The sequence below is a fragment of the Gossypium hirsutum genome, chromosome A06, assembly GCF_007990345.1.
Source record: "Gossypium hirsutum isolate 1008001.06 chromosome A06, Gossypium_hirsutum_v2.1, whole genome shotgun sequence".
Lineage (NCBI taxonomy): Eukaryota > Viridiplantae > Streptophyta > Magnoliopsida > Malvales > Malvaceae > Gossypium > Gossypium hirsutum.
In genome coordinates, this window is record NC_053429.1 from 123103404 (window position 1) to 123127594 (window position 24191).

General features: G+C 32.8%; 2 protein-coding genes across 5 annotated transcripts; both read right to left on the bottom strand.

Annotated features, from left to right (window-relative positions):
- Positions 1 to 66: 66 nt before the first annotated feature.
- Positions 67 to 15603, bottom strand: LOC107942974 (cleavage stimulation factor subunit 77). Of its 3 annotated transcripts, XM_016876704.2 has the most exons (22): positions 15014 to 15603; positions 14856 to 14918; positions 14658 to 14767; positions 13252 to 13352; positions 12960 to 13021; positions 12718 to 12858; positions 12474 to 12602; positions 11227 to 11273; positions 10607 to 10667; positions 9303 to 9423; positions 9092 to 9150; positions 8939 to 9007; positions 8548 to 8688; positions 8202 to 8266; positions 7352 to 7448; positions 6639 to 6698; positions 6225 to 6377; positions 4177 to 4243; positions 4007 to 4108; positions 2196 to 2408; positions 994 to 1212; positions 67 to 328 (listed from the first exon to the last, which is right to left on the bottom strand). In XM_016876704.2, the coding sequence occupies exons 1-22, from the start codon at positions 15071 to 15073 to the stop codon at positions 165 to 167; spliced, it is 2304 nt and encodes a 767-aa protein (XP_016732193.1). In that variant the 5' UTR covers positions 15074 to 15603; the 3' UTR covers positions 67 to 164. The 3 variants fall into 3 exon arrangements, with proteins under 3 accessions (XP_016732193.1, XP_040972095.1, XP_016732194.1); XM_041116161.1 differs by lacking the exons at positions 14856 to 14918; positions 15014 to 15603 and having other exon boundaries at positions 13256 to 13352; XM_016876705.2 differs by lacking the exons at positions 14658 to 14767; positions 14856 to 14918; positions 15014 to 15603 and adding an exon at positions 13471 to 14583.
- An 886-nt stretch (positions 15604 to 16489) lies between these two features.
- On the bottom strand, positions 16490 to 23035 carry LOC107942972 (calcium and calcium/calmodulin-dependent serine/threonine-protein kinase). 2 transcript variants are annotated; one of them, XM_016876702.2, is made up of 7 exons: positions 22109 to 23035; positions 20277 to 20331; positions 20086 to 20196; positions 19104 to 19336; positions 18437 to 18644; positions 17454 to 17513; positions 16490 to 16894 (listed from the first exon to the last, which is right to left on the bottom strand). In XM_016876702.2, exons 1-7 carry the CDS (start codon positions 22825 to 22827, stop codon positions 16718 to 16720), a joined length of 1563 nt encoding a protein of 520 aa, XP_016732191.1. In that variant the 5' UTR covers positions 22828 to 23035; the 3' UTR covers positions 16490 to 16717. The 2 variants fall into 2 exon arrangements, with proteins under 2 accessions (XP_016732191.1, XP_016732192.1); XM_016876703.2 differs by lacking the exons at positions 16490 to 16894; positions 17454 to 17513 and adding an exon at positions 17586 to 17883 and having other exon boundaries at positions 22109 to 23025.
- Between the last annotated feature and the right edge of the window lie 1156 nt (positions 23036 to 24191).

Sequence of the window (24191 nt, forward strand, 5' to 3'; positions counted from 1 at the left end):
CAAATTATAAGAAACCATGTCCAAGACTGGAGAAAAAAACACAAACAATGAAGAGCTGCACTCAAATTACTCTCACAAATATGAATATGAATATATAAAAGAAATAATTTATACATAGAATTTGCGAAAGTGGCTAAGTGTATATAATACAAGTACAAAAAGATTTAACAAGTACTGCCAGAGAGATCCCCAGAAAGAGCACTTCCATAAGAAACTGAACCTGTTTGTGAAGCTGAACCCCCTCTTGCTTTCTGCATTTGTCTTATTCTGAATGCATCTCTTTGCAGTGGCTGGCTTTGTACTGTTGTACTTTCCTCCTCTTCTTGCCCTTGTAAAATATAAACACACACAGATTAGCCAAATCCTACCCCTCAAAATGGATGACAAGTTAAAAACACCTATCTTATCTAAACATACGGATGTAACACACTGATTAACAACACCTATGGTTAGATGCAATGGAGTCTTGTACAGTAACACACTGATTAACAACGGATCTTCAATACTAACGCTAATATGAGGATGTTCCCATAGCCGTATGTCACACGTTTAGTCCTTGGGGATATAAGCGGGTGCATTGCAATCCTACAAGACATGTTTTTTGGGGAAGAGGGTAATGGCCCTGTGACACGTACCCATTCCCCAAAAATGTACTAACAAAGGCACCCAACTAGACTTAACAAAACTGTGCACGTACATGTGCCACAGCACCTATGTTACTCGGACTCTGTTGTGTCTAACCTGAGTATATCCAAATTTTTCAAGATTTGGAGAGTCCATGGAAAATAATATCCCTATACCCAGGATTATGTCAGATATACACTGAATACCTCAAAAATTGAAGGGTTGAAGCAACATGAGAAAACACATGCTAATTAAATTCATTTCAATTACCATGACCAGTCACCCATTCCAATAAGAAATAAGAAAAAATGCAGTTGATCCTCAATAAAAATGATATTCAGACCAGGAAAGTAATGGCAAGTAACTTACTCTCTTGATCCTTCCTTTTGCCGAGCTGTCTGTCCCGTGGCCTGAAAGATGAATTACTGGGAATGGGATGGGACTTGCTTGACCCAGAAAGATCACTTGTGCTAGGAGCAGGACCTGCAGTCCTTTGAGATGGAAGGCTCGTTGCTTTTTTTGTCTGGACAGTTGGATAGTCATTCTGCAAACAAATAGACAATACAATGTCTACATTTGGTGCCGGACCTGAAATCATTACCAAAAGAAATGAATAACCAGGTGACAGACGCAAATTGAGATAAGCAATTAAAATTTATCATGTACTTAATGATCTTACTACCACCCTATGTTACTCAGCGCGGGTGTGAATATCAAGATACGAATATGTGTCAAATATGGAAATATTCAGTTTTCTCTAAGTTTTTCTGTCTATTTGAAGAATCCTTTTAAGGATCATATCCCATACCGATGGCCAAACATGCATCCACACGGGTATCAAACAAGGATCACATCCCATACTCGTATCCTTATTTGACACTTGCCCCCAACCCAAGTAACATAGTTTTGTGTCTGCACATGTACATATACCATTTAATGTATTCACAGAAACTATGATGAAAATTCACTTAAAATATTTTCCACCAAAATCCATCGTATAACTTTCTCAAAGAGGTTCTTTCATCGTCGGGCATGGGTGTTGAAAACATATACTTTAAGAAAAATGAATGACAGGGGTATCGAAGATGGATACTTCAAGCAAAATGAAGAGTCGGATAAACATAGCTCTGTATATCCTCTCAGCTGCTATATTTTTTGGTTTTATTACCTTATTCTCTGAATTTTCTTCCTCAATGAAGTTCTTTTTTATTTTTTGATTCTAGCTTTGCCCCTATGGCATGAACCTTGTGATGAATTAAAAAATTAAAGAAATATAAAAAAATAGGTAAAATTGACAATGAATCATTATTCCGAAGTTATAAACTAGTTATTCTAATAGGATATTAAAATGCCAAGAGTGCAAAACAAATAATTTTCCAAGGATACCAGGTCAGAAGAGACTTAAAAAGGCCAGCTAGACAGAGAAATTCAAGCAGATGCATCGCTGTATTTCATCATCGATATGTTGCATTTTGGATCATAATTCAAATTCAAATACAGATTATAGGTTAATATCAATCAGCGTTAGATATTACAGCATGCACAACTGCAGTAGGAGTTTGAAAGATTACCCTCGATAGAAGGCAAGCCAGCCAAAAATGCTGACAAAGAAGGTGGTGTTGCTTTCAGTACTTCATCAAATGCATTAGAGGATACACCGTCTACCATTGAAACTGTGGGATTGGACAATGGGTTTGAAGCAGCACCAACAACTGTAGCCATGGGATTCGACAAATTGGAAGCAGCGAGAATTGCAGTAGTGGTGTTTGATGGAACTGTAGTTCCTACATTAAAACAAGTTCAGTCAGTTAAGTATCTAGCATTTCAATATGATTCAACAAGCATACAATTTAATGTTATAAAAGGTAAAAGTATAATATTTGCCACTCAAGTCATGTCAATTGCCGGAAGGTAAATAAGCAGAACTGCTAAAAGCTAGTGACCTTTAAAGCCATTATCAAGCCCAAAAGAACAGCAAAATAAAATAATTCGTTGTACATATCAGATATTTTAAACACCCGACCCTAGCCTCTCTCAAAACCTTCCCTCTTCTATCTCAATGAGGAAATGACACAAAAAAGGGAATGGAAAAAGAAACACCGTAAAATCCTAACAGCTATAATTCCTTAAAAGTTACACCAAGGAGTATAACTGCACTGCATCACATGATCAACCAGCACCATTTCTATTGAAGTTAATATACTGAAAACAGAAATATAACTGCACTGCACCACACGATCACCCAGCATCATTTCTCTTGAAGTTAATACAAAACTGTTTTCAAAAAAGTTATAAGCTAGTTACGGGTCACCACTTCTAAAAGCATAATAGTAGCGTAGGAGATACATGTTTATGTTTGACCCGTTCTAAGCCAACACCCTTGACTTTGAAAATTGGAGAATCTCTATGGTTCCTTTCCTTTTTCAATGCCTGGCCCTTTGGCTAAGTTGAGCTTTTCTCTTTATCATTTACCATTCTAATACATTTTATATTTCTTTTCTCTTAATACTCATATTTGGTTTGCCATTTCAAAGATTCACGACAGTAGTTATACAAAGATGAATAGGCATATTCTTGGACATATATGACAGTTTTAAGTAAAACTGCTTTGATATTTATAGATCAATGATTTAGGCTTGATTTATAAATTACTCATGTGCATGCACATCTCATAATCCTTCGTATTCACCAGTGTGCATCAAGGATCATCTAATAAGATAAATCCCAGAATCAGCCATAGGACCTCACCCCAGAATGAAGAGCTCAATCAGACAAATAAACCCTACGGAGCATTTCAATTGCTCTCATTACCAGTATCACTTACATCAATAACAATAGTTTTGGTTAATTTCATTTCCAAGTCAAATTACATCAGAAGTTCACTAGAAAGAATCAGAAGAGCAAATTTTGTTAATCACATCAAAGCAGCACTTGAATATTCATACACAGATGACCACATAAGTCTCTAAAAAGGACTTCTTGAAAGCTTCTATTGCAATCTCGCTAATGACCAAAGCATATAGATAAGACCTTAATTAAAAAAAAAAGACAACAACCTAAAATAGAAAAGGAAACTAAAAAACTATTGGAAACAATCACATGATTATTGAGGCAACGAGGTCTAATTTTTTCTACAGAATCATATGCCTATTTCATGCATAAATGACTGCATAAGTCTACACAAAGGATATCTTTAGCTTCAAGTTCAATACTGCTAATGACCAATGTATATGAACAAGTCAACACCATAATTAAACAAGATGACAAAATGAGATACTGCGTCCATTCATGGCCCAATGAAGTTGCCAAGAAAAATAGAATACCATTGAAAAAATCACATGACTATTGAGGCATATATTTTTATTCAAGTAAATGTTTGTACCATGATGCTGCCTTGGATCATAAATCACCATCTGAGACGTATCTGGACGAAGGACTTTCAGAGAAGCAGTCGAAACACCTGATGGTGCAGATGTACTCTTATCTGCACAAATGAAAACAAAAATTAGCCCAATGAGTACTAATAGTAACCTGGAACAAGAAACAGTCTACCTGTCATTGCAGATCCATTAGAGAGAGCTGACTTATCCACTTTCTTACCAATGTTTTTAGAGAGCCACTGAAGAGAATATCAACGAGTTCAAAAATTAGCAAATGCAATTTCAATGATTTGAACATAGAGGCACAGAAGCAATTTTACGAGTTATAGCTACAGTTTTCAAAGGAAAAAGAAATTACACATAAACAAGTCCCAATTTTTTTCATATCTATTGCTGAGACATGAGCAACAAGTTTGCGGTTTTATGAAAGAACAATAAAGCATGTTCAAGCTTAAAGCATCTAAAAAGTAGATGTTAATCATGTTATCAAGACAGGTCTCAATAATCTGGGGTAAGAAAAGATCATAATATTTCATTTTGACTGGAGGTTCCAAAGGCAGATATGCATCCGGTACAATCAGAAGCTCTAAAAGGAGCCAAATTACATTGGCCTTTGCAATGACATTACAATGACCATAACAAACATCAAGGTTATGACTAAAATAAAAAAATAACATCCCTAGTTGCTGATAGGTTATAGAAAAAGTTTGAAATGGTACATGGTTATCTTGACATGGAAATTTCCAACCTCATTACATCAATGAACTTCAAAATTTCCCATCAGTCGTAAACATAGCATATTACTTTTATTTACGACATACTTCTCAAATACATCAGATCAACCTAAACAGTCATCAATTGTATGACACTCACCTGCCATCCTCAAGATTTTGATAGAGATCTCTACAACTATCTGTATCATGGAGGATTAAGAAGAAGGCCCTTGTTGCAAGACCAAATACCAAATAAGGCTACACAGCTATAGCTCATTCTTCTGTGGACTTATTTGGCTAAGATACTTGCTAGAGGAACTTCATTCTTCTTCTTAGGTTTGCACCTACACGATGTGTTTGTATGTGTGTATCTTTGTCCCCTTCTAAAATTTTCAATACTACTCTAAACTGCTACCAAGCATAAAGCTGCCATTCTTTTGGCTGGTAGCTTCAACATAGATGCCAAAATGCTCTTGCCAAAACAGGCATAAACCAAAATCAGGTAATCATCAAAATCCCCACCTAAAGAGCAAACCACCATTCACAGACCAGGGTCGGCACCAAACACGGTTTTCTTACTACTATTAATCCTACATCCAATTTTTAAGAAGTCTTACTTACTAACAAATATTTCTACCTTCTTGCACATAAATAATAATAGTTATTAGTCCTAAGCCAATGTTTAATAAATGTCCTAGTCTTACCCTCCTCCATTCATAATCGTTAGTTGTACTGCTTAACTATCCTCTCTATTACCAAAAATTACTACTCTCAATGTGTATCACCAAACATAGTTCTAACTAATAGTCTGCATTATGTCACAAGTTTTCTCCCTCAAGATTTATAAGATTAACCCAGTTAAATATGCAAACCAACAACCTTAGAAATTTTCTTTCTCATGCAACGGATTCCTCTTTTCCATTTTCTGATTGAAATGTTCCATTTATGAGAAGTGTGAAATCGAAAGAAAGAGAAGAAAGAGGGGCTGCTGCTGGTTACTGTTTTGGCTGTAACAGCCATGAAAAAGACAGTGAGAAGAGAAGAAAAAATGAAGAGGAAAAGAGAAAATTATGTTCTGAAGATATTCCTTGTGTATATACACTCCATTACACAACCTATTTATACTAATAATCAGATATACTAAGAAGGAAAGTCAAAGATTACACATTACACAACTTATTTATACTAATAATCAGATATACAAAGGAAAGTCAAAGATTATACATCCTAATGTTGTGCTAGTCAATCCCCAGAATCATGATACCTTAAAATCTTAAGACTACTATCACAACAAGAAGCATATTTCCGTCAAACAATTTATAGCCAGACAAACTAAACATGCAAAAACTAAAAGGGAATGAAGTAAAAGCATCACTGAGAACTTCAATAATGTTTCAACTTCACAAGTACACATGAATATTTACACATAGATCAAACAAATGATGAAGGATGCAACCTAGAATGTAATCCATCTAAAATGACAATGGTATATCCTGATAGGAGAAACCTCTTGTCTGGACAAGTGATCAAGATCCTTGGAGGAACAGGGCCAGAGATCCTTGAAACTGTAGCGTGATATAAGATCTAGTAGAGAAGTCTCCAGTGCAGAAGCACCCTCTTCACTTGTTCCAGAAAGAGCTTCTTTCCGCCTTTGTTCAACCTACATGGATAAAACAATAGTTACGGCTCTTCTTAAAAGAGGGGGGGGGGGGGAACAACTCCCAAAGATGATGATTGAGGGTTGACATCTAAAACATAATTGAAGATATTGTTCAGCAAAGCAGATCTAGACCAGATTCAAAATAATATCAAGAACTCCTCCATGCATAAAGAAACAAGGATCTAAGAAATCTTCAACAGCTTCGAAAACACACTGGAAATATATTAAAGTACCGAGTATGACCCAACAGAAATTCTCTACCTTCAACATGCTAGCTAGATCGCCATAAGTTTTCTCGAACTGGGTGAATCGTTTCCAGACCTGCAAATAAGGGAAATTTCAAAAATTAGATGCTATAATGTTAACAAAATATAACCAAAACTCACTGTTTTACAAACAAAATATAAACTAGTCATTTCAAAAGATACACTTTCTGAAAATAAGAAAACATTGCATTTTCAAATAGTAACTATTTTTCAGGTCTTCTATCATAAGCTTGTAAAGGTGTATTGTCATGGATGTGAATGAGAAGATTAATTAAGATGCTGCCACCTTCTGCTGGTTCTAACTGCTCAGAAGTCAGTAAGATTCTCTTCAAAGTGCAAAACAGTAAAACCAAGGATGTGCACACTTCCCCTACAGTCGGATATCTATTTCCATTTTCATGTTGAGGGTTGATAATATTTTGGACAAGGGCCATTAGCAATGACTTCTAGAAAATTTTATAATAAATCAGAAAAGGGATCTGTTCTCGCATTCACATCCTTAGTGGTAGCTGTAGATATTGACATTGATTAACCATATACAAACTTAATTCAAGTAAACTACTCAGAAAATTTTATGCTTCTCTAATCCTTGTCATACTATATACAAACTTAATACAACTTCTCCAAGAGAAAAAAAACAGTTTATTAATTAACTAACTAACTAACTAAAAAAAAAAAGGAAACAGTTTATTAATTTCAATATAGTACCTCAATAGATTCTTCTTGTGGTAGTGAGCTTAAGGCTCGCTCAAATAATGCCCGGATGTTTCTGTCATCATTCAAACAAGACAAAAAATCTGCGTATCTGCACATATCAGAATATAACAGTGTCTTTATCCATATTGTACAACATTAATTGCAATGAAAGCAATGAATCATTTAGCAGATTATATGCACACTTAAGAACAAGTTGATCACATCCAAAGAACACTTGAGGCACACAAGTTTACATTTACTTAATATTTAAAATAATAACTGCAAACCACATAACAGATCAACAGGGCCTTCAGCACTCAAGCCACATGCAGGGAACTCGCACGAGCTGTTCTTAATCTAATATCTTGTTCTTCCCAACAATTTCTCTTTCAAAACTAAAAACCTGATTTCACTAACGTTATAGGACCAAGAAAACTTGAATTGAGAACTCTAAAACAATGGTTCATGTAATTACTCTTCTGACTTAGATGATTTGCATGGGATTAATCTAAATAGTCTAAGTTTTCATAAAACAAATGACTGAATATGTCAAGTTCCCTCTAAGCAGTAACTAGAAAACCAAGAATTTTAAATGATGAGAGTAAAATTATTGTTTAATTAGCCATTGACGCAACAAGGGTAAGTATAATAAAGGGAAAGGAGTTAACACCTTGACTTATCTCAAAATTTACTGGCATGATATTTTGAACTTTTACTTTCAAGTTGGAGACCTAATATATATAATGCTTTTACTACCAGTGTTCATTTTCAAGAAAAACATCAAAGAGAACAAATTCCTACAAAACTATCCAACGAGGTAACAACTAATATGCTAATAAAAATAACGAAAAAACAAACATACTCTAGAATATATACAGGCTCATGCATAAATTGTTTCAACCCTGCTTCAAAAACATTGTGAGCAACCTGCATAAAGGATGGTAACAGCAAAAGTTATGGCGAGGTTTTTTCTTTTAATAAATTATTCACATGGCAATTTTTTTGTTGGAAAATAATTAATTGTTTCGATCATGTAATAACATTAAACCTCCACAAACCGGGGGAGAAGAAACAAGAAAATGAATGGTTCTTATAATAATCATCTTAAGTAGCACTGTTTCCTTTATTCCTTTCACTTCCCCACATACAAGCTATCATAATCTTTTCTTTCTTTCTTTTTTTTTTTGAGAAAATGAAACAAATAGCACCTTTGGGTCCTTGTCAAGACAAAAGGCCATCAATGCATAAGCAACATAAACATGGTATGTGCAACTAGGTGATTTGCGAGCATCTAAGAAGTACTTGCGAGCTGCTTCAACACCTTCATTCCTTCTTAGAAAGCGAATAAACTGCAGCAAGAAACTATGAAACAGTCACTAAAATAAATAAGAAAATAGTGCTATGACATAACTTCTTATAGGCCATTTAAGGACAGACAAAAATTGGAGAGATAACCTTAGTTTAGAGAAAATAACCTTAATTTTAATCATATAAGAAAACCATGTGCGCACTTGATAACAAGGAGGCAATTTAAGCTGTCTTAACTCCTTGCAATGTATTGATAAAACTACTATATTTAACAACCTATAACTTCCTTACTTGTATATGCGCCAGCGTCGTGGTCTCAGCAGCATCCCCCAAAAGGCTTTCATATAGTTTCTTTGCAGACTGCACCAAAGGGGAAGCAAATCAAAAAGGCAAAGAGCCAATAGTTAAACAACTTTAAGTGGAAAGATTGAACAATTTACATACTTGAAGCGATCCACGGGATTCCTCTAGTTCTGCATATGCATACTTCAGCATTTCTGACTCTGATAAACCAGAAACCAGATGGAAAGTTATAGAAAGTGAAAGAAGAAAGGTGCAACAGGGCTACACCATGGCAGAGGCTAGATACATATGAGAATATGTTACTAGAAATATTCTGAACAACTTTCTTGCCAAAGAGAAAAGAACCAATTACCAGGAAGAGCCTTCAAGGCTCGCTGAAATACCTTGACTGCAGCATCCATGGAGCCACTTTTAGCTTGCCATGTAGCATAGTCATACCATATATCAGGATAGTGGTATAAATACATCAGACACTGGGTACATGAGAATGCAGCAAATAACATTAATAGAGACAAAGAATGAGGAAAAGAAATAAATGCAGCAAGAAAATAATAAATAAAAGGGTCACTACAAACAAACAAAATTCAATGGTCCCCTAGAGGTTACAAGTACTAACAGTTTTTTCTTTGAAAGAAAGTACTATCAAAATTAAGAAGTGAAACTTGTAGAACTCTTTGTCACCATATAGTTTAAAGGTTAGTAACATTTGAGAATATTTCAATCCTTTTTTCACCTACTCATACAAGAAACTGGTACCAATATTCATTACACTCAATATTGTCAAGGCACACACCAAGGCGTGCCTAAATGCTGCACTTTGACCATAAACAACATAAGTATCTTAGACCCCTTTTAGTGAGGGCCTGAGGAGCATTTGATCAGGCACGCACCTGACCCACCAAAGTGAACTTTTTTTGCAAGACTATAGGTGCAAAAAAAGTAAATGAAATTCACTTTTCTTTTATTTTCATAGTTATTAATTAACTTTACCTCTAAGAATTAAAAGAGGGACGTATCACACTCTATACTTCTCACAAGGAAAGGGTGCATGTTGAGCAAAAAAGGAAAATTTTGCATGTTTAGTAGGATAAAAATGTATCGCCCTTTAATTTATTGACAGAATTGTATTCCTATGCTTATCACACATATATACACACAAACAACAACTTGCATGTTAGTTTGCCCACTCTTAACATATCATCTAATGTAGTCAAGGCATGCGGCTACACCAAGGCACAATGCACTTAAGAAGAGCATCTTGCACCTTTTAGGGTGAAGTACCTTTTTATTCTACAAGAAACAGTTATGCTTAAATGGATAAAGTATTTGAGCCCATTTTCATTATTTTCTTTTTCTTCTTTGATTAAACATAAATTTGCTCTTTATTAGTAGCTTCAGATTTTGCTTTGTAGAAACTTTCTTGAATGCAAAAAGTATTCAGAAAATTGCACAATAAGCAACTGCAAACAAAAGCTAGGAAATAAGTGTAGGATTGACTCCCTAGATTTCCACATAAGCTTAAATGCATTAATGCTGAAGATGCTATCTAGAAAAAGATATCAAGTTTAGAGACAAGTGGGTGCAAATAGTATTACATACATAATAGCCAAAAGTAGATATATCAATCATTAAATGAAATACTGAGTATTAAGCTACCTGTTCATACGAGAATATAATTCGCTTATTGGAGGCACTGTCTATCCTTTGTGGATTTCCTCTGCAACAAAGTTGAATTCAAGAGGTTAAGGATGTAAATAATAGTATTCAAGAGTGTAGGAACAGATGCACTTTTATCCGACCATAACATAAATCTTCAGCTATTTATACATTTAAAATATATATACAAAAATTGCTGTGTAAATTTATTTTATTACAGGCACATCAGAGAAGTGGAAACGTTGTTGCAAACCACCAGAAAATAATAATTTGTAAATACTAAAATGATACACATATAGAAGCAATCAGCAAATATTTTCTTTGCTCTTGTACATGTTTCACCTTCTGACAAGAGATATTGATGGCAGTCCATGTAACTGCTCAACTTATTCCAGTTCATATGATATTTATACTCATTAGAACCAAAAATGTCAATATCCAAAAACAATGAAATAAAAAGTAAGAAACCATTTCTTGTGCCATAATTCAAGAGATCATATTTTCTTAATTAAAAAATAGTAAATTCCTAGAGTGGTAGTGCCCAGGTCGATGAACCTTCTACCATGGCTGAAATTTAAATCATAAAAAGGGGGGCGGGGAAGAAATGCTGTGCGTCTTACTTCTCAAAAGCTAAAAGCCTCTTCCATGCAACCCATTGCATCTGATCCTGTAATAGATAACAATGAAATATTAGAAAAGGAAACCAGAAATCAAGATAGTAACATCTTCGATGAAAAAAGGAGTATTCAAATATTAAACATATGCAGCTGTCGTCAGCTTCCTATCATATAATCCACCACAGAACAATCAGCAGAGACATTGCAACCTTGTAAAGACTTTTGCTATTTGCATATAAACCTAATCATATTTGCATCATAGTTTAAAACTTCTCAAAGCCTATTTTGGCACTTGTCTTTCTAACCCATGAACAATGCCAGTTACTAGTGCAAGGTTTCATGCTGTTAAGTGCAACAAAGAATATAAAATGCTGAAGCCTTTAATTTAGCACATGTCCATGGACGAGGAATTTTCTGAAACTTGCATACTTCTACTAATTGAACAATACTAATTTTATGTTTGTAGGTAGAAGGTAGATCCCATTTTTACCAAGCTTTAGTTCAATTTTAGAAGTCTGCTGAATACTTAAGCTGACATTACATAAATTTTGATGTTAATCTGGTCTTAATTTGTTCTGCAATAGACAGTAAATCATATACTATTTAAACAGAGTCCTCCATCATACTAGGAGTTCAAAATTTAGAAACTATACAACAAGATATAGATTACGTGAAGCAATCAACTCCGGATATTCAAGGAGCTTTAGCTCTTAAACCTAGAATTTATATTTTCTTCTGTTTCTTCATTCATTTCAGTAGTTCAGAAACATAAATTCAGATCATTAACCACCTTTTTTTGCTAATCAAGAACAATAGAAATAATTGTTGCTACTCAAGAACAATAGCAATAATTAAGAGTTTCTTTTCTTTTCTTTTCTTTTCTCATCTTTTAAGTTTCATGTAAGACAGACTGAGAGAGTGCTATGTTGGATTAATATTTCCACACGACACTAAACCAAAATCACAAGATGCAATCAAGAAGCCACTTAACCAGAAAATTTCCAAGAAATACCATTTTTTAACTAATACAATATCTCATCACAGTCATAATTTTCTCATCTTGCTCTACCTTTCACAATTCTTGCGCTGCAACAGAAACACTAGTGTTTCACAGCAATTCCATAATACGATAACGGTTACCCCTATATAACCAATCCAAATTTAAGTGCATGCACTAGACACTTAACTTCAATGAGCCAAAGGAAAAAATGAAAATCAAAAATAAAAGGCTGAAATTGGCAAGAAAATACCTTGCAGGAGTCGGTGGGTGGTATTGCAAGCATATTCCAATCAATTTCATCGACATATTTCTTCAGTTCCCTGTATACAGCCCTCGCACTGTTATATTTTGGTTGATACTCAGAGAGAAGTCCTTTGGCCTGCCCAATAAGATAATAAGTACAGCATTCTATAAATTTACATGGAATGCCTGCACCAGAGCAAAACTAGAAACTACCCAACCAAAAAAGTAATCACCATGATGCAAAACCTTACCAGCTGACGGCTAACAGAATTTTCGAAATTCTCATAATCCCTCCATAGCTGTTCAATGTGATGTGTTGGAGTAACAACAGCTTTCTGGTAAGCTTTTCGCACTGCAGTCATTCGCTGTGTTTCTTCCTGAGTGTTGGCAGCCTGCAAACCATCACTTTCTAAGGAAAAAATAGCATATAAATGCATAAAAGGTTAATGGAACTTTACACTAATGGAAAATCTAGGAAAAAAACTTCACCAACCGGCATTGATTTTAAAAAAGCAATGTACTCCATCCATACGGGTCCAGATGCTATGTCAGCTCCTGATAACATACACATCAGAAAAAGGGAAAATTAGTTTTCTGAATAGGGTATAAAGACTGCTGTATTGATCATTCCAGCATAGAAACAGGCGCAAACACACAAATACATATACATACACATATATAAATCCTTTCCATTTTTACTTCTAAAATGCCTGAACCAAAACAAAAGCAATATGTACTGCAAAAGAGAAAAGCCAAAAGATTTTAAAGTTCAAGAGAAAACAAACCAACATAGCTAAGCATAAAATCAAAAGCCTTTCTAGTCTCTTCCTGACCCTCTACACCTTTCCTGTCATTGACCTTCCTGATGAATCGAATATAGCAGCGCCTACAAAACCAATAGGAACATGATGAAATAAGTTCTCACATCAAGTAAGCATTATTTCTATCCAGTTAACTCCACAGCACAAAACACTACAGAAGACATATTAATGTTGACACTCAACCTTAACATAATGAAATTCTCATTCCTTCAGGAAAAATACACGACAAGAGGTATCCATTCGTTTTGCTAATTCTGGTTCAAGATCTCTGAAATGAATGTTAAAACACGCAGGAAAAATATATGACAAGAGGTATCCGCTCATTTTGCTAATTCTGGTTCAAGATCTCTGAAATGAATGTTAAAACAATGTGTGTGTGTGTGTCTGTGAGAGAGAGAAGCCTAAGAATGTACTCGTTTGCTTATAACGTCATCAAAACAAATTAACAACAAAACAGGCTGATTAATCGCACACATAATTGGCAATATACACATAGATGCAATAAGTATGGTAGCTGCTTGTTCAGAAGAACAACTCAGTGGGTTTTGTCAAACCTAACAGTAGTACTATTATGTTCGGTTGCTTTTTATTCCATGCTTAGGGTTCAAAACTCTTCTATTTCCCAAAGTAATAGTCTTCCAAGCTCCATTTAAAAAGAAAATTAAAGAAGAGAGAACACAATGATTTCCTATGGCAGCAAACCTGATGGTTTGAAAACATTATTCAGAATAGTAGTAGAAACATGTAACCAAACCTCCAAGAAGTTAATTTTCAGAATGCACCATTCAAAGGTGTTCCTTCTAACTTTAGGGTTTAAGGAATTGCCATATAATCTAAAAGGGCTAAAATATTTATTACCTAAACTTATGTTACCCGGAGTTGGGGGTCAGCGTCAACAGCAAGAGTTTCACACAGGTAATATTTTTCTTTTAATAATTTTTTTCATATACTTAAAGGATTATACCCCATACCAATATCCAGAACTCCAAATATTTTTCAAACATAGGTGTCAAACATGGGTACTTTAAGGAAAATAAAGAGTACAGGTAATATAGACCAAAACTATCTATCTTACCTATCTTAACTGGTCTATATTACTTAATTTTTGGTTCCCATAGCAGACTACAAAATCTGCATTCGGAAAAGAATAAAAACTAATTCCAGAATTCAAAAAAATTAACAACGTAAATTTAAGGAGCAATTACTTTAGAATTTGTGTTTCCATAGTAATTGTTTCTTCAATTTTTTTTAACAATATAAAAAAGTGCTTAGTAAAATAAATAAAAGGAACAGTAAAGGACCAAACGGGGCCTTAAATTTTTGGTTTTTTTTTATATTTCATGAAAGAAACAGTGTTAGAAAGCATTTACCAGAGAGGAACATGAAGACAATTCAACAAACAACGACTAAAGATCTGTTTGGTAGCATCGTCGTTATTTACTCCCATCTGTGCTTCCACATATTGCCTCCAATATTTTGCCTGAAATTTTCACTTTCAAAACTAAATAAAAACCAACTCAATTTGAACTTTAAAGTAAAATAAAAAGTAACAAAATGAAGAAATTTACAGCAGTGGGAAAGATGGTCAAGAGTTGCTCATAAATTGGTGCCGCTTGTGTAATTGGCAAATGCTATAACAAATAAAATAAAAAATAATAAACAACAAGAAGGGAGAAAAAAAAAGAGCTGGAGAGATGTAAATTAAATGAAAAAGAAAATGGCGGACCAATGCACTGTTTGCGAGAATTTCAGCAGACTCGACGTTGTACTTATCAACGGCAGCCATGGAAGTGGGATTGTGATTGGAAGCTTGGGTTTAAGTTTTTTTCTGTTTTTTTTTTAATTTACGAGCAAGAAAATATATGTATAAAATTATAAAATCTTCTTCTTCATACTTAACGGATTCAATTATTTGCAACTCGGAACTGATTGAGGAACACGAGCTGTAAGGGTTTTAAAAAAAAATCAACAACAAATACAATTTAAAAACATTAAAAACCCCAACTTTGAGAAGAAAACAGTTATTAAAATCACAGCGGATTCCAAAAATCAATTTTAACAAGTGGTTTTACGACTGCAAGATCTAGATTTTCAAACAATTAAAAAAGGAAAAAAATAATTTAATATTTGACAAAAAAACTAAACCAGAAAAAAGAAAGAAGACGAAGAGACTAGGGAAGTAAAAGAAAAAGAATCATAAAAGACGCCGGCCGATGGCGACGGCAGACGGTGGCGTACGTCGGCGAAATATGGGGAAAGGAATGGCGGGAAGGAAACTAGAGAATAAATTGGGGATTAGGGGTTTTCTTCCAGCCATTTATAGTACCCCCAAAACGATGCGTTTTGAGTTAAAGAGAGGGAAAATGATAAGGATAGATAAGGGTTAGCCCACTTGGATCTTGGCCCATCCTTAGTCCACTTGGAGGAGAACACGACAAATTTAAGAATACCAAAGGTGAAATTCTACTATTAGTATTTGTACTTTAAGTAAATTGTATATTTAGTCCCTGTACTTTAATTCACTTTTTAAATTTTGAAATTTCAATTATGACCCAAAAGGTAAAAGTTAAATCTGCTTGGTTAAATTTAAAAATACATGTTAACCTAACTTTCTTAGTAAAATTTATTGAATTTATTATATGCAAATTTTAGTGTTCCCTTTTGAAATAGGTAAAAATAGTTATAAAATTTAAATTCATGTTTTTATATCTCAAACAATTAATATATTATTTTTAAAAACGATAAACTACTTATCAATGATTAATAGAAATAAAGCTTAAGAGTGCAAAAAAATTCTCGATTTTAAAAAATAATAATTAAACTTTTGTTTTCTTTTTTACATTTAATTAAGTATGTAAACGGTCAAAACTTAGTGTACTGTTGATGAACATTTTCTTTCCTGATATGTCATCAACAATACATGTGACATCCGGGTTGACATCTCAATTGGCGAAAAACAGAACAAAAAAGTTAAATTTTACTGTTACATCATCTTGATCGTTAAAAATTAATGGTCAATGTCGGTCAATCAAGATCATAATTGCTTTTTTGAAAAAATTCAGAAAAAAATTTATACCCTTAAACCTAGAAATAATGATTTAAAAACACGAAACTTCTATTGTAATCTATTGGTGGGATGTTTGTCTTCACCAACGATAACTTATATTCGAATCACAATTTAAAAAAAAAAAAAACAGAATACTTCTTCGATAAATAATCAAAGTTCTACCGAAAATTATCATTGTCGCATTTTACTCATCACATTTCGATCATGACATTATCAATTTCCTTAAAACACTTTCAAGTTCACATCTACCACTAGGACGAAATGTCATATAATGGTCAAAACACCCGCAACCACGTCCACCACAAAATTCGCCAACATGATTCAGAACTACACTAATAATTCAAGTTAGGAAAGACATGAATATTACTGTTGTCGAAGAGAAAAGAGGACTACGTCTTGGAGAGAGCTGTCTCTTTGCATGGCATCCTTAAATTCTTCGAACGTAACCTTCCCATCGCTGTTTGCATCCATTCGATCGAATATTTCATCTAACTTTCCAGGCTCTGTAATATCCGGTGGAAGACAGTCATCGGGCAATGCCTGTAATGAATGAAACCTTCATTATTTTATATACAGCACACTTCTAAAATAATTAATTAATCTTTGTTTATTCATGCAATTATCCTTAAAACATGTTGCGGGAATACAGTAAAAAATAAATTATTATATTAAAAAATCACTCTAAGTTTAGTTCCCATAAAAGATTAGAAAAGTCACAAACAATCCTACTTAACAACGTTTGCAGCCCTTATCTATATAGAAATGACGATAGAATGATCCAAGATAAAAAGCCCCCTCATCCTCTTCAACACCACTCTTGCATGGATGCTAATTAAAAACACTGATATATCCATAACTATTTCATGTAACTCCATCCCACTTTTTCTACTAATGATTTTCAATGTAATATTGTAAAAAGTATATATATTTATATTTAGTAGCAAACTTTGGTATATAAATTTGTTTAGTACGTGCACAATATAAATATATATTATAAAAATATGAAAAAATGGTTATTTGTCAAAATTGCCTCACACCACTACCTACATCCACATTAATTAGAAAAAAAGAAACTATAAGAATAAGGAAGTGAATTTACTCTTAACATTGATGCTAGTTCTTCTTTAGTAATGCAGCCAGATCGATCTGTATCATACATCTGTTAGCCAAGAAAATAGAAGCTTGTTAATAAATAGAATAAAAAAAAAGTTTATGATCAACATTGTGTGTTGGTTTGATGGTCAAGATATTTATTCTTTCAAGTGTGACTTGAGTTCAAGCTATGCTAGTCGTGTTGTTGTTAGGGTTTTTTTCTCTTATATTTTCCATTTTTTCTATTGTACATGTTATAGAATATATCTCAAAATTTTCAAATAATTGAAAAAAATTCATTTAAAAAAAAACTTGCCTTAGCTAGGATAGTAATAGGACCATTTTCTAATTACTAAAATAATTGAAATCTCCTTCATTGAAGTTCTCAGACCCGATCCTGGGGGTCGTCTGGAGGTGCGGCTGCCCAGGGCCCAAAACTAAAAGGGATTCAAAATATTATTTTCCAGCTTTTAAGGGCACAAAAAAAGTTAACTTTTAAAAGTCAAAATTCTTTTATCAACTTTTAAGGGACCTAAAATTTCATTTTATTATTTTACTTAAGGCCTCAAAAATATTAAGAACGGGTCTCGAAGTTCTTCATGATTACTAAAATTCAAAGAGTTTTAAACCATAGAACTAACAAAATCTTATGTTTCTATTACTTTAACGATATATATAATTTTAGGTAATCCCTTTTTGAAAAATACGAAAAACTTTATTTTTATGATATATACATATACATATGTATATATGTATAAATTACTTTAAGTTTAATAAAAAAAAGCATCATGTAATTAACTTAATAGTACATAATTTAAAAAAAATTATTTGGATAATACACAAAATCAAAATTAATACATGTCATTCATTTAACTGCGTTTATCGAGTTAAAAAAAATTTACCTTGAAAAAAATACTAACCCTAAATTAAAACACTATAAATACATTAAATATAAAAGTATTTATAAAATAAGATAAATAAAAGATGTACCTCGAAGCACAAGCGAAGAGCGTGATCTCCTTTAGAATTCTTAAGACTGGAAAATCCACACACAATTTCTCTCATATCAACAGTACCATCTCGATTGCTATCGAATAGGTCAAAGATACGAGTAGCCAGGGGAAGTAGTGAAGACATGTTCATTGCTTTTAGCACCTCCTCGAATTCGGGTAAAGTAGCATTGTCACCGTTAGCACATCTGTATGTTACCAAATACTATATTTAAGAATGGATGCATAAACTAATATCTGAGTTGTAAAATTTATTGAATATTATCTCTTAATAAGACTACAATCAAGGATAAGTGCATGCGTGAAACGGTTGCAGTGCTGGGAGCCAAACTTGGAGGATCACTATCCCTTAAGAATGGTCCTAAGAACTAGTTAGGAAAATGTCCAATTTTCTAGATCTATTGTAAAAGTGATTGCATTATATGATTAGTGTAAGATCCGAGTTCGGGCTACAATATGAGAATGGGGAAAGAGATGTAGATGTTGGATCTAAACTCAAAATTACTTGAAAATTATCTTTTATGAATTAATTAGGATGAGATTTAATTTGTTCAATATTAGAGAAGGGAAGGATTGCAAATGTTAATATTTGAAATCTCAAACTTATTAAAAAGGGAAATGTAAAAAGCTCGGTTTTGGATGCTTACATTTTCTTAAAATTCGACTTGAGGTTATCAATTTCGTCCTTTGATAGGTCATGGGAGCCTAGCAAACTCCTTAACCTCTTCGTCCTTAGTAAAACCTTGCTGCTCAACACACTGGCTATGGCGGCAGCACGTAGCTTACGACGAGCGTTAAAACTCTGCAATCTTGAAACAACCTCCGCATCTATTTGTTCTTGCTTTGCTGAATCCCCAATGACCCATGGATGAGCTAGAAGCTGTACATATTGAAAGAAGGCATTTGATTTAATTTGCATTTCTTTTCTTTTTTTTTTTAATTTTAAATCGTCATTTTTTTTCAAATTCGAATAAAACTGAAGGTAAGTCCAAGCCCTAAGGTGAGATTCTTTTTAAATTAATGGTTGTGGTTAAAATATAAAAAAAAACTGTAACCGTTTAATTAAATCACGTTAAAAGTCGGGAAATTTTACTAGTGACTTGCAACCTATTAAACCAGCTATCAAATGTTTTTTTTTTTGGAATTTAATTTCATTCTTTTAGTGTCAAAACCAATTGAATAGGTTAAAAAGGTAAACTCATATTTCTCCATGCAAATCTTACCTGACATAATCAACAGTAGCAGAAGTGAAGTAAAAAATATATATATATTTAGAGGGTCGAAATTAAATTGTAATATTTTTTATGATAGTAAAAACACAATTTCACTATTTGAATAGCCTATATTTTTATAATTTTTAAAAGATTAAATCAAAATTCTATCATTTTAAGGGTGCAAAGTGTAAATTTACTTTTACTAAATTTAAATTTTAAAAATTTTAAAATGCCTAAATGAATAATTTTCTATTTTAGGGAGACGGACCTGCCAACATGCTAAATACGTCCCTGCAAAAAGATCTCACTATAATAAAATTATTATATTTTTAAATAGATGCTACCATCCAAATCCAACCATAGACTGTTGCTTCAAATGTAAAAAGGGTTAAAAGAAAGGAGATGATATACATACTTGTTCAGCACTAGGTCTTCTATCAGGATCAACTTGCAACAGATTAGAAATCAAATGCTTTGCTGATGAAGAAATGTTTTTCCATGTCCTCTCATCGAAATTGTATTCTCCCTGTCAAGGCATCAAATTTTAACTTATTATTCAAATAAATCCAATGAATTATAAAGAAGGAATAAAACTAATTAACATACAGCCATGATCATCTGTTGTTTCTGACGATTAGATTGAGCAATAAATGGTGGATACCTGCAAAATATGAAAGTAAGGAAATGGCATTACAATTATGGCGTGAATATATTACGTAAATTCAGGAATATGTACATGTTTGCGCTATATTAGGTTCAAACTTAAGTTTTGCTTTAATGTTAAATTAATATTAAAATATTTTTTAATCTGATATTTGAGTTTAGTTTTAATGTTTAATTTGATATTTGAATTTTTTTTAGTTTGATACTTAAAGTTTTTTTTATCCCATTTAGGTACCTAAATTTAGTTTTAATGTTCAAATTGATACTTAAATTTTTCTATCCCAATTAAGTACCTATATTTTTTTACTAGAGAACATATGTCTAGTACTCATTGGGCCACATGATATCATTTGGTATGGAGATCAAATTAAACATTAAAGTCAAATTCAAGTATCAAATTGGAAAAAGAAGTAATTTAAATATAAATTGAACTTTGAAACTAAAATTAAGTACCAAATAGCTATATTATCATACTCGAGTTAGGATGTTAGATACATATATATATATATACAGTACTGGTAGAGCCAGAGGAGGTTGGCAGGGGCCCTGACCCCTTAAAATGGAAGATTTTTCATTTAGGCATTTTATAATATATAAAATTTTAAATTAATAATGGTAGAGTTACACTTTAGCCCCAAAATGATAAAAATTTAATTTAATCTTTTAAAAATTATAAAGATATAAACTATTAAAATAATAAAATTTCATTTTTACTACCGTAAAAAATATACAATTTAAATTTGACCTCCCAAAATTTCTTTTTGCTTGGCTAGTGTATATACATTTAACATGTATATTAGTTTAGAGTTCAAAAGAATGTTTTGATTTTAGATTATGCAAACATATTTAAAAATGCTCAATCTTTAAACATGTTTATCGACGAATCATAAGCTATTCTTTTTTATTTAAAATTATCGAGATAAATCGAGTCAAATAGGGGTGTTAAATTGGTTAACCGACCCGAATTACCATTAATTAAATTAATCGACTTTATTAAACCCTTAACCGTTAATAGAACTGAATTTTTTTAAAAAAATTAACTAAATCAAAATTTTTCAGTTAATTCGGTCGGTTAACCGAAATTTATATTTTTTATTTTTTATTTTTTATTAAAAGAAGTAGAAAACATATCAAATATTAACCGAATTAACCGACCGATTCATTTATACTTCCAAAAAATTAGCTGAACTGACTGAATACTTATATATTATAATGTTATTTATTAAGTTTGGTTAATTTGGTTAACCAACCGATTTCAAACTGTTATCCAAATTTCCAAAAAATTATTAACCGACCTTGACCGGACTAATTCGGTTAACCGACTGATTAACTGAATTCGATCGGTTAACCAAATTAATTCAGCTTTACCTGAAATTTACACACCCCTAGAATCAAATATAACCCTAAATAAATAAAAAGAATTTTAATATGAATTATATCATTTTACTTAAAAAAAAGCTATAAAATTAATAATTCTATTTTAATTTTTTTAGAAATTGGTAAATATATAAAATTAAATTATTGATATTTACTAATTGCTTACAGACAAATGACTGAAATGTTAATTTTGTTAATTATTAAACAATTGATTTTCATGTCAATTGTAATAATATTACTCAATTAGACTTAATTTTCTGATAAATTAAAATAAAAATATAATTTCTCAATTTTCCTAAAACAAAAATAAAAATAAAAATTCAATGACCAAATAATAATAATAAATAATTTAAGATTTCGAACAGCGGGAAAAAATATGGAAGATTTTGGGAACATACCCCGAAAGCAAGATGTATAAGATGACACCCAAAGACCACATATCGCTCTTCGCTGTGATTTTCCCTTGAGAAAGCGCCTCCGGTGAAACATAATCTATGGATCCAAACAACCCGATAACCGGATCCGTAAATTCCTCCACTGAACTCAATCCAAAATCCATGATCTTCAACGTTGAATCTTTATTTTTATTCAAGAACAAGCAGTTCTCCGGTTTCAGATCTCTATGAACAATGTTCGCCTTATGGATCGCCGCTAATCCTCCCGCGATCTGCCGTACCACCGCTGCCGCACCGGCTTCCGAGTACCGTGTTTCCGCCACTATCCGATCGAACAACTCCCCGCCGGAGCACAATTCCAGCACCAAATGAACCCCGGCTTGATCTTCGTAAACGTCGTAGAGATCGATCACGTTCGGATGCGGCGAAACGTTCTCGACGATCTTCCTCATGACGAGGATCTCGTTCGTCAACAGCGCGTCGGAGATGGAAACCTGGTTACGCGTGGGCAATAACGCCGCCATCGAAGCTATTGTTTTCTCGACTCGAGCTGGTGACGGCGTCGTTCCGAATCGTTTCAGTGTTTTAATGGCGACTTGTGTTTTCTCATGATCTGATCCGTTCTTTCTTTTTATACCTTTTCTTACGACTGAGAATCCACCTCGTCCTAGTATATCTAGGATTTCGTATTCTTCTACTAGTTTCGCTTTATCTTGTCCCATGGGTAAATCAATGAAAATGAGATGATTTGAAGAGCTTTTGAGCTTTGTAAAGCAAGCAACAATGGCGGATGAGGTTGAAGCTTGAGGATTTGTTTGCTAAAATAGTCAACATAATCGAGAAAAAATAAGGGGAAACGCGGATTGACATCAGCAATTGGCAAACAGTTGATTCATTAGTTTATGGTATAAATTATGAACCAAACTCAGATGGAACCAAAGGAATATATTATAAGGGGAAGTAGCTGATGATGAAGTGACAAAGTTAAAGTCAACTATTAACTAACAACTTTTTCTAGAAAATAAAAATAAAAATTATTTACCGCGTTGAGTGAAGTGATAGAACATTTTACACTTTTAAAAATTCGACTTTAAATATTAGAGATTACATTATTAGAAAGAACAATCACAAATCTTAAAATGATCATTTTTATAAATTATAAAATGAACATTTAAGATACTCAATTAGGCTTCTTGATTGTTCAATTAAATATTAGTGTTGAAATAATTTAATTTGAATTCTGTTATAATGTTTGTCATTATCTGTTCCTAGACCAACCCGCTATCCAACTAAAGGTGAGTTTGGATAGGCGGTGCGTTTCCTGCGGTTAGTGTAAAAATAACGGTGGCGGTGAAATTAAATACTGTAGCGATATTGCAGCGTGAGACAAAAAGTAAGCTAAACGCACCACACCGCACCCAATCGCCCATCCAAACTAAGCCTAAGATCAACTTGATTCTTCTTACTTCAATTATCATGTAGTTAGCCTGCATGGTTCGCCTATATTCTTTGTCACCATGTAGACGAATTCATATTTGGAGGACACATGTTAATTCTAAGAGAAAATACGTGTCAACATACAAAGACCTATTTAATCTTAATACATCATATCAAAAGATTGTACCTTATAAATATATAAATAAATCTTCATAAGAGAGGAGTACAAATGAATACTCAATAAATTCAAATTCAATTAAATAACTTTAAATGTAATTGAACATACAAAATGAGACTAACTCAAGTACACTCCCACGATACAAAATACAATTATAAAATATGATGTAAATAAATGAATTTTTAATATATATATAATATAATTAATAGAATATACAAATTATTAAATAGAAAAAAAGTTTTTAATTTTTTTTTCAGTGAGAAGTTAGAATAAAAGTTAAAGAATGGAAATAAATAATTAAAAATGGTTAGAACCACCCAACTTTGGGCAGTTGACTACATTGTTTAGGCAAGCCATGACTTAATACGTGAGAATATATATATGTATATATGTATGTATATATATATGTATATATGTATGTATTAAAGCATATTGATTAAGCATATATGACTCAGTCAAATGTAAAATCTT

What these genes read in the sequence shown, in the direction of transcription:
- LOC107942972 (XM_016876702.2), bottom strand. Translation starts at nt 22,827, where the DNA reads ATGGGACAAGATAAAGCGAAACTAGTAGAAGAATACGAAATCCTAGAT. An exon ending in TTATACATCTTGCTTTCGGG is followed by an intron (nt 20,332 to 22,108) that starts GTATGTTCCCAA and finishes CATATTTTGCAG; the next exon opens with GTATCCACCATTTATTGCTC. An exon ending in CTCTTCGCTTGTGCTTCGAG is followed by an intron (nt 17,514 to 18,436) that starts GTACATCTTTTA and finishes CTTGGCTAACAG; the next exon opens with ATGTATGATACAGATCGATC.
- LOC107942974 (XM_016876704.2), bottom strand. Translation starts at nt 15,073, where the DNA reads ATGGCTGCCGTTGATAAGTACAACGTCGAGTCTGCTGAAATTCTCGCA. An exon ending in GTCTTGACAAGGACCCAAAG is followed by an intron (nt 8,267 to 8,547) that starts GTGCTATTTGTT and finishes TCCTTTATGCAG; the next exon opens with GTTGCTCACAATGTTTTTGA. An exon ending in TGATCCAAGGCAGCATCATG is followed by an intron (nt 2,409 to 4,006) that starts GTACAAACATTT and finishes GTTTTAATGTAG; the next exon opens with GAACTACAGTTCCATCAAAC.